The sequence below is a fragment of the Parambassis ranga genome, chromosome 17 (assembly GCF_900634625.1).
Source record: "Parambassis ranga chromosome 17, fParRan2.1, whole genome shotgun sequence".
Classification (NCBI taxonomy): Eukaryota; Metazoa; Chordata; class Actinopteri; family Ambassidae; genus Parambassis; species Parambassis ranga.
In genome coordinates, this window is record NC_041037.1 from 20,327,821 (window position 1) to 20,338,810 (window position 10,990).

The 10,990-nt window shown below is 40.9% G+C and overlaps 1 protein-coding gene across 1 annotated transcript; it reads left to right on the forward strand.

Moving 5' to 3' along the window:
* The first annotated feature begins 1,283 nt into the window (after positions 1-1,283).
* On the forward strand, positions 1,284-10,509 carry xkr4 (XK related 4). Its single transcript, XM_028427848.1, has 4 exons — positions 1,284-1,978; positions 6,303-6,502; positions 8,131-8,485; positions 9,909-10,509. The coding sequence occupies exons 1-4, from the start codon at positions 1,284-1,286 to the stop codon at positions 10,507-10,509; spliced, it is 1,851 nt and encodes a 616-aa protein (XP_028283649.1).
* The last annotated feature ends 481 nt before the right edge of the window (positions 10,510-10,990 follow it).

The following is a 10,990-nucleotide window of genomic DNA, read 5'->3' on the forward strand; positions in this document are numbered from 1 at the left end:
TATTGCACAAGAAATAAAATAATGTACCTGGAACAATAATGACTGTGGAGTTATTCTACAGTAGATTGACACCAAATAGTTCATATACGCTAATAAAGGCTGATTTGATGTCTTTGTCAAAATGGATTGTATTTAATCCCGTGGGCTTGCAGAAGACTTTTTATGAAAAAGCTGATGATCACCTGGACACAAATATGTCTGTTGATCAGCTACAGTATCATCTACACATGATGGTCTTTATGTTTTCCTTGTGCATATAACGGAGTATGTGCACAAGCTTGAAGTTATTGATTTTGCTGTTGGTGTGTGGATCCTTTAAGAGTGTATTTTCTTCTTCTCTTGCCCATCTCCACCCTTGATTTCACATACATGCCTGCAGACCAGAAATGACACAAATGGGTCACTTTTTTGTGACTCATGAGTCACGGTTAGAGCTGGACACAGAGCGCCCCCAAGCGACATGTCAAAAACGGCAGTCCCGCTGAATATTTGAAGCTGTTTTTGTTTTTGTTTTCATTTCCCACCATCCCAGATCAGCAAAGTTCATACACTTAGTGTTTAAATGTAGCCTAATACTTTTTCATTTCCTTTAAGGGCCGTCATTATGTTTTTTTAACTTTCTGTTTAAACTGCACAGTAAAAAAGCAGCAATACCCGCGGGACCTGTCCATGGTACTGAAAGCCATGCTTATTTCTTTACTCTTTCTTCAGCCTGGGACTCATGGTGAGACTTTTGCTGTAACAGATCTCAAAGGCAAACCACTGAGCGGCGGGCAGCGAGGCAGGGAGAGGGAGGAAGATGATGTCATAGTTTTCAGTCTGAGCAAAGGAAGAAGTAAATGACCGCAGTCTTCATCGTTCTCATTCGTTCCTGTCCCCATTTCTATGCCAGAAATCAGTCCGAGCATCAGGACCCTTCGAGGGCAGGTGGCGACAGCAGCGGAACTCGTTAGGCTGGAGGAATCAAAGCGGAAAAGCTTTCCTGTCAGCTGGATGTGAGCGGATCATGATGTAGCCTGAAGCGGACTATCAGCCGATGGAGAGTTCCTATTAAAACGTGATATAGACCAGAATATCGGAGGAAAAACGGGGCTACGTTTAGTTTTCGTTTTTGTCTTCTTCATGTATTATGAGCAGACGGCAGTGTGGAGAAGCTAGGACTGCCCAGAAAGGAGGAGTAGGAGACACACGCAGAAGGGTGTCGACGGAGAGAGGCAGGGGCAGAGAGAGGAGGGGAGAAACGGGGGGAAAATAATAGAGTGATATATTTCAATATACTAACAATGGCGGCTAAATCGGATGGAGTCCTTAAGATGAAGAAAAGCGACGTGGCCTTCACACCCCTGCAGAACTCTGAGCACTCGGGCTCGGTACAAGGGCTCCACCCAGGCGGCCAGTCAGACTCTGCAGGCACCGGGGACGGGGACTTCGCCAACGGGGAGTCGCGGTGCTGCGGCGGGGGAGGCTCAAACTCGACGTGCCTTAGGCTAAGCAAGGAACAGCAGAAATACACGGTGTGGGACTGCTTATGGATCTTAGCCGCAGTGGCCGTTTATATGGCCGATGTGGGCACGGATGTGTGGCTGTCGGTTGACTACTACCTTCGCCGCGACTACTGGTGGTTCGGCCTGACGCTCTTCTTTGTGGTGCTAGGCTCCTTCTCGGTTCAACTCTTCAGTTTCAGATGGTTCGTCCACGACTTCAGCACCGAGGACAGCGCCGATTCGGTGGCGGATTGCTCCCACATGGATGGGAACAAACTGCTGAGTGGCTCGGCTTCGCACGGCGACGTTACAGCTCAGCATCACCCGGCCACGCCGCAGAGACAGGCGTCGACAGCCAGCAAGAACACCACGACCAACAGCACCGCGAGCACCGCGCTGGGCAGCAAGAGAAAGAAACGATCGGCCTACTACTCCTTCTGCGTGTGGTTCGGTCAGTCCGTCATCCACATACTTCAGCTGGGCCAGATATGGAGGTAAGATGAAGGCCTTAGGACGGCAAACAATGATTTTATGATTGTGTGTGTGTGTGTGTGTGTGTGGGGGGGGGGGGGGGGGGGGGGTAAATTAGGGGTTTTAAAATGAATGAGCAAAGGGCTTGGCTAACAGCACCGTGGTGGCCTCAGAATGTTGCTAGCTCGTCAGCATGGCTACCAGCTGATGCCTCTACAGGACCAGAATGAAAGGGCTGACAGTGATTACTCCCTTCAACGTGCAATGACACAAATGAGAGATTTCATATGCTTGTCAGTCACACAGTCCACAGTCAGGTGGATGCTGCTGAGAAGTGACCCTTGCAGCCTTGTGTGGAATGCATAGCTGACAGTGGATTAGACAGTGGTGTTTTTAAGAAGGACTGAATTCATGAATAGTGACAGGGCATAGAGTTTGCAAGAGAAAAGAGAGTTATTTTTGTTTGTAGATTGTCCCCCTGTTTTCTGGACAGTCATGCTGGTCCAGATAGAACATTAGGTCAGCTGTATATAGGCTGCACTTTCTTCAGAAATCATCTGTATTAAGAGATGATTCCATGAATAAAGTCTAGTTTGATTGTGTGTCACCTGCAGATGCACACCTGTCTCAGGTCCCAGCAGATCTTACCAGCATATTTTCAACATTCACTGAGGTGTAGCCTTTGACTGCACTCTCCCCACACACAGACAGATATCTCAAAACCTGTACAAATTAGACCAAAAACTACCATCAAATGACATATTTCATGTAACAGAATGGGTTCTGTTGGACAGTAGTGTGCCTGTTGTGGATTGGACACAGTAACAGTAAAGGATAGACTATATGCTATTTTCATATTGCTATACTCTCGTTTGCTCTGGTTTTCTTTGTTATGCTTTCTCTAATTGCTCTTGCAATTAAGTGCTGCCACACACAATCATGGAAATTAGAGGTGATGAGAGAGGATGGGTGGGTCAAGTCAAAACATGCAGGTGTAGATACAAATATGGATCAAACAGAAATGATATTAGATCCATCTTTTTAATAACAAAACATGCTAATGAAGTAATTAATCTAATGGGCTGAAATACTGACAACTGAAAGAAAACAGTAGAAGTATTTTTTCTTTTTATGCTAATTTTTGACTGAGTCTTAAGTGGCTGGGTTTGAACAATGCATTTATATCTGTTTTTAACAAGCTCTCTCAGATTGTTCTGTGCTGTTTTCTTATTTCTCTGCTGTTACACAACACGCAAGCTTCAAGTGCTGCTTCAGCAGTCAGCACATGTTTGACCACCTTTCAGTTGCTCTGTCTGTCATATGAACAACACACACTGGATTACAATTAACATTCACATGTTTGATTTTGCCAACTTCCTCTTTGGACAAAAAGCAGCCCTTAAAATGTAAGTCCATTTTCAGAATGTGGATATAGGTTTAACCAGGGTTAGAGTTAGGTTAAGGTGTGTGAAACAGTGTTTATTTCTGTCTGTTCTAAAGGCTCAGAGGCTCATCCACCTCCTGCATTATTCAGTCTTCTTCCAATGCAGGAAATGAGTTGTGAGACAGGAAGGTGTGTGTGTGAGAGAGAGAGAGCATCAGACACTGTCTCTCTCCCTTAAGCTTATTTTACACAGTGTGCCCAGGTGGGAGGGCCAGGCCTTTATTCTGTTTCTCATGTGAAAGGTGGAAGGAAGGGTCAACCTTAGGCACAAGAATTCATGTATGAGCATGAACAAGTCTGCATGGTTAAAGCTCATCTAGGGTTATTTTGGTAATTTAAAAAAAAATCTGCCAAGGCTGCTATATTTTTAGGTTAAAGCAGGTTTTCCTTACTGTTGAAAAATGCTAAATAAGTGTGTCAGAGGTAATTCACTTCAGAAAGCCAAAATAGACCAACCAGACTTAAATATTAAACACAGTCATACATGCAATAAATCCTTATCCTTTATCATAAATATATCACATGAATAAATGACGTTTCATTGTGCCATAGAGCTCTTTATTAACCAGATTTAAGTTTTAGTAAACATGATTGAAATCATACTGGACTCATGATAAAATTACAATTACTGTTTAGGATTTGCCTGGTGTGCTGTCTCAAACAAATCTGCTAGAAGGACTATGTTCTAGGCTGCAGCTTTAATGCCATTAGGTCAGATTTAATTTCCAAATGTTTTACTGACAATGGAACTTAATTTCATGGTCTATTAGATTGCTGCTAAATGATGCTGCTGGTGATATTTTGTTGGAAAGGTAGAGGGCATGAGAAACAAATCATTAACAGACAGAAAAGAGAGACCCATAAAATGTAGGCCATAGACAAAATAGTCATGAATTCATTGAACAAGCTTGTGCCTTAGGTGTAAAAATGAAAAATAAAAACGTTTGCCTGTTGCAATCCAACCTTTTCTGATGAAACTGCATAGCTTAAGCTAAATTATTTAAATTTTTATATCTGCACTCAGAACATATTTAGTTAAAAATTAACTGTATATAAACTGTTTCATATATACAGTTGCAAAAAAATTATGCAACCCCTACATTGCATTTTAGGTTTATTGGCAAAATGTAACATTTTTCAGGTGTTTGCAATAAAGAAATTACACAAAAACAGTTTACATAGCTAAGTAAAACTAATATTATGATAGAATTTTATCCAAATTCAACACTAAATTCTACTTTCAATGACTATTGCAGTCTCAAAATTATTCAACCTCCTTAATAGAATTCCTCATAAGAGCACACATTTAAAAATCAGGTGTGGTCTTAAGCACACCTGACATAACCATCAAGGGCTTCATTAGTTGCATCAGGTGTGCTTGAGATAGGACAGCTCAAATACTCAGACTGTTGATGGTGACGTTTGCTTGCTGTAGAGCAATGAAACTACATTGGAACGTTTGAGGTGTATGGATCGGTGGTATGTCTGGAGGAGAAGGAATGAAGACAAGAACATCGTGCCTACAGTGAAGCATGATGGAAGTGATGCTCTGGGGCTGCTTTGCTGCCTCTGGCACTGGAAAATTGCAGCGTGTGGAGGGCAAGATTCAATCAAGTATCTGGAAATCCAGCGCCATCATTGGGCCTTCCAACGGGACAATGATCCCAAACATACCTCAAAGTTTACCAAGGTCTTGGAAGATACTAGAGTTGCTAACACAGTCGCCAGACTTGAACCCCTATTGAAAATCTCTGGTGGGATTTGAAAGGCGGTTGCAGCACGCAAAACCACATAGTGAACTAGAAGCCTTTTCCATAAGGAATGAGCTAAGATTTTCCAGGAATGCTGCCAGAAGCCGGTGTCTGGCTGTGCATCTATCACAAGCCATTCATATCACATTTCTGCCATACTTTAAACGGCGTTTTTTACGTCGTACGCCATATGGCGTATGGCGTTTTCACAGTTTAACGTCATACGCTGTACGGCGTTTTCCAAACGGCCACTCATAACGCCGTACGGCGTTTTCTAATATTCTAATGATCTCCGCCCCATAACTTGCTCAGCCACTGCAGTTTACTCTTTATCAGCCTATCAGCAGAGAAGAAGGTCAGACCACACTAATTCATCACCGATCTCCTATGCCAAAAAGGATCGCTTCGGTCTGGATCATAGAAGACTGTATATATAAGCCCGGATACTGCACAGCCATCATGTTTCATGAAAGAAATAAACAGAATTTTGTTTACAATAGCATTTGTTCACCTTTCTACTTACTTCTTCTTTTTGTCTTACACACTTAAATCACAGAGAAAAGAATGTATGTTTACTGACTTTTTAAATCAGATTGGATTGATTTCCATGTTATTTAACACACTATCCTGAAGGACACACACCACGTTTTGCAAGTTATGGGGCGGAGATCATTAGAATATTAGAAAACGCCATACGGCGTTATGAGTGGCAGTTTGGAAAACGCCGTACGGCGTTAAACTGTGAAAATGCCATACGGCGTATGACGTGAAAACGGTGTTTTCTGCGGCGTACGACGTAAAAAACGCTGTTTAAAGTATGGTGGAAATGTGATATGAATGGCTTGCGATATGCATCATGTTTGCAGCAGGTCATAAGATGCTTATTATGATAGGGTCGAAATAAATTTGTACACGTGCACATTTAGCATTTTATTAGATTTTCTTTCTAGAATTCTATACTGGGATCTTTGCTGTTTCAAATCATTCCATATCATAAACCATATTATTTTCCTATTTCAAGTGAAAAGGCAGCAATGATCATAGGGAGTAACGCCATACTCCTATATGTTACCATAGCTTCATCTCAGGATGTTCGAAAGCGGTTGTCCCTCTCTGATATGCTGAGTTGAATTATTTCTTTGTTTTCTCTAGGTATTTCCACACCATCTACCTGGGTGTTCAGAGTCGCCAGAGCACCGAGATGGAGCGTTGGCGTTATTACTGGAGGATGGTCTATGAGTTTGCAGATGTGAGCATGCTGCATCTACTGGCCACCTTCCTAGAGAGTGCTCCACAGCTGGTGTTGCAGCTGTGCATTATCATACAAACACACAAGCTCCAGGCTGTGCAAGGTATTACACAAACACATGTTGTTGCAGCCATGAACCAACCATGATGATGCCAAAAATTATTATTTGGTTTTGTAACTAACTAAAGCTAGGGAAATCAAAGCAACTGGATTGTTCTTATTCTCAGGAAATTAATAATAAGATTAGAGATTAATCCAATAGGTTTTGGTGCATTCAGAGCACATTGAAACTAAGCAAAATAAATTGGGCTGAGTGGAGGAGCAGTGGATCGTGTGTAGTCTAGACCTGTAGCAACATAACTAAGGGTAAAAAGCTCTACCTCAACCAAGGCTGTGCACAGATCAGGCAGGGAACGTACATACAACGTAAAGACCAAGTTACAAATTAACTGTCACCTTCCTGTGACTGTGGTTTTAGTGTTTAGTGTTGGGAAATGCCCTAATTTAAAGTGAACAAATTCACCAAAATCACAATATGTGTTGTAGCTTGTCTGTTTCCACTTTGTCTGGTTTTCACAATGCTACTGGTTGCAATCAGCTAGCGATGCAGCTAAGTAGGTGCACTAGCAAATGTTAGCCTTTAGCAAAACAAAAAAAGTGGAGTGTTTTAAATTAAAGATGCGAATTTTGTTTATGGAAATGCACACTAGTGACAGTAGTGTTGCAGTCTCCTTTGGGAAATGTGTTGATGACCTGACCACATAATCTTTGTTCTGCTTTTGTTGGCAGGTAGGCTTTACAACTTGTTCTGATGCAGATTTGATTTTGTTTTTTTTTCCCACTCTTTTGTGTTTCTATAGTATTGCTTTGTGTAGCTCTGAAATTTCTTTTTTTATTATTTATTTCTTTTTTATTCTGCAATAAAAATAAACAAACAGAAGGACAAAAACATGGGTAAACAGGTGCCCAATGACCAATACAAAAAAACAAGGGCAAGCAAGGGTCTGTGAAACACCATATCTTCTTCTGTATAATTCCATTTTATATATACATTTAAACACATACAAGACAATAAAAACAGACAAAAGACAAGACAACACATTCACTCATACATCGTTTCACACATTACTTTATAGTGCTTACAATTTCAACATTGTACTAAACAGTTGTTAGCGTTTACATAATGTTGCATTTAATTAGATGGATGGATTGCATTTTGCTTGCTATTTACCAGCTAACATTAATAATACATAAAACCCTTTGGGACACAAAAAAAAAGCAATAGCACATGCCTAGACGGTACCCGAACCTCGCTGCTGCCACTCCAAGACTACAGGGCATTAAAGATGTTTCTCCATACAGCGTAGAACTGCTTCTGTTTATTCTTATCTTCTGACAAAGATTTCTCAATATTTAGATAATATCTCATTAATGATTTCCATTTTTCAAAACCTGGTGTATTTTCGGTTTTCCAATACTGTAGTATTAACTATTTGTACACCAGTGAAGAGAATGTTATTTGTCATCCAAAAGGATATCTGATTTTAGAGCTATCTTTAAGAAGACAGATCTTCGGTGTCTCTGGCTGCCTATAATTGAAAGCCACCTTTTCAATTTTTCTGTGTGTATTGTATTTTTTCACAGTACCAAAAGGCATGCATAAGGGAGTCACTTTGGCGGCAGCACTTAAAGCAAATCGTAGCTCTGAAATTTTATTTGTGTCTTTTTCAGGTATGACAGCAGCAGCCTCACTGGTCTCTCTAGCCTGGGCCCTGGCCTCTTACCAGAAGGCCCTGCGAGAGTCTCGTGATGACAAGAAACCCATCAGCTACCTGGCAGTTATCATCCAGTTCTGTTGGCACTTCTTCACTATAGCGGCCAGAGTAATCACCTTTGCTTTGTTTGCCTCTGTGTTCCAACTTTACTTTGGCATTTTCATCGTGCTGCACTGGTGCATAATGACCTTCTGGATTGTTCACTGTGAGACAGACTTCTGCATCAGCAAGTGGGAGGAGATTGTGTTTGACATGGTGGTGGGCATAATCTACATCTTTTCCTGGTTCAACGTCAAGGAGGGACGAACAAGGTGAAGACAAGCAACTCCAATTAGTGTTTGGTAAACCAAAACATTACAAGTTCAGCTTCAGTCGCTATCATTCTTCTTAAGATTTAATCCAAGGTATTCTGTCATGTTTTAATTCAAAGATTTGAAGACATGAAGTTTGCGCAATCAACTACATTACAATCAAGAATTAGACAAGAAAAAGTTCAGAATAACAAAGTAAAAGTTGTGTCATGTCACACACTTTTTTAAGGTGGTGAGGTTCCATAAAATGAACAAAATTATTTCAAACATCATTTTTAGCAAGGTTGATGTTTTATTATGTTTCATTAAAATCATACTGGATTACATGCAGGTTGATACATAATGACCATTGATGGTATGCTATTATTGGTGATGCATTGTGAGATACACTGAGCCACCATAGGGTGTAGTGAGGGTTTTCGACAAAATAATGAACACACTGTATAGTGTACTATATAGAGAGTGATTTTGACACATCCTGAGTGTGGAGACTTTGGCCACCACTCCTTAAACGTTTACAAAAAAGCCTTGCAGAGCACCAAAATTGACAAACTCTAGAAATTAATTTCATTGTTCTTCCGGCCTAACCATATACGGTTTGGTCAATTCGGCAAACTATAAAGAGTGTAATTTAGACAGCCATTAGTGGATGTGAGTGACTGCTATTTGTCTGTTTTTTGTTTGTTGATTTGATACAGTTAATTTAGTTTATGATAGGCCCTTTCTAAACAGTTTTCAAGGATGACTTCTGTCATGTGAAACAAAACATCTGGTGCATCAATATAACCGTTAGGCAATTATATATGTATCTGCTGTAAAAGTTGGACATTTGCACATAGAGGTCTATGGCGATTGACTTGCAACCACTCAGAGAACTACAGTTACTGGTGCGTGGAGAATACTGCTCTCAGTGCTTTGTGGTACCTTTACAGATCGGCTAATACCATGTCATCTTATTGGGTTGCTGATTTCATTGCATACAAATTAATATAGTACCTGCTAAGAAATCATAGTACCTCATTATTATTATTATTATTATATATTAGTTATAGTAGTAGTGTGCACTTCAAGAGGCCAGAAATGTTGTTGTCCACAATATAACACATCAAGTCCTTTCAAATGTTAATGATTGCTGAAAAATTACACATAATGACGCACTGTAAAACATTATACAGTGACATTCACACTGTTCAATTTATTTGTTTGAAGATAATGTTGTTTATAACATTTTTAGCCAGTGTGTTTTCCTGAAGAGATCTTTGCAATATTCCATTCCATCCATTTGATGTTTAGGCTTGCCTTGGCTTAGTTTACTAAAAAACTTAAGAATGATCTAGTAGCATTCTAGTCAAAATATATTTACTGGATATTCACTAATAATCTGTTTCTCTGATTAATTCCTTTTCACAATGTCTCTTTGCAGGTGTCGCCTTTTCATCTATTACTTGGTGATCTTGGTGGAGAATACTGCTCTCAGTGCTTTGTGGTACCTTTACAGATCGGCTAATACCACTGACGCCTTTGCGGTGCCAGCACTCTGTGTGATTTTCAGCAGTTTCCTCACTGGCGTGGTTTTCATGCTCATGTACTATGCTTTTTTCCATCCTAATGGGCCCCGTTTTGGACGGTCGTTGAGTGGCCAGGGCCTTGATCTGGACACTACTGCTCAGTTTTCCACGCTACCATCTGAAGGTGCCACCAACTCACTCCGCTCCAATCGTGGTACTAGCGCTACCTTGGATCGTGACATTGGAAAGTATTCGGAGCGGGATGGGTGTATGCCGGTGTTTCAGGTCCGACCCACAGTGCCATCAACCCCATCATCCAGGGCTCCCCGCCTAGAAGAGACCATCATCAAGATCGACCTTTGTAGGAACCGCTACCCAGCATGGGAGCGACATGTTCTTGACCGCAGTATACGTAAAGCAATCCTGGCCATTGACTGCTCCCTGAGTCCTCCCAGGCTACAGTACAAAGATGATGCCTTGGTGCAGGAGCGGTTGGAATATGAAACCACATTATAGTTCTACTTCACTCTCAGAATCCACACAGATTTCTACTGCTTTTCCATAAAAAGCAGAAACTGGCAATAAAATTTTGTGACTACCAACCCTCATATTCTTTATTCCTGTCCCCCTTTTATTTTTCTGTTCCCTGGAATTAATGTTCACACTGGACTATTAATGAAAGAGTGATTTGGCACAAGTTCAGCTGATGTAAATGGACATAAGAGAAGGCTAGTTGTTTCCACTCATCAGGGAAAACCTAGCTTGTATCGACTAAGTACAAAAACAGCCTAGTGCTTTGACACTTTGCTCAAAATCAACAAGAAGTAGATGTGTTGTAAGTAAAGATGGAACATGCCTATCCAGACAAGAATCAAGTCATCAGATGTCTCACTTTGACACCTGAACTGCACATAAATTGAGTTTGTGTGTTTGAGAGGATGTGATCCCACATTTAGCATCTGTAAAAACCTGAAATGTCACTGGATGCATGCCCTAG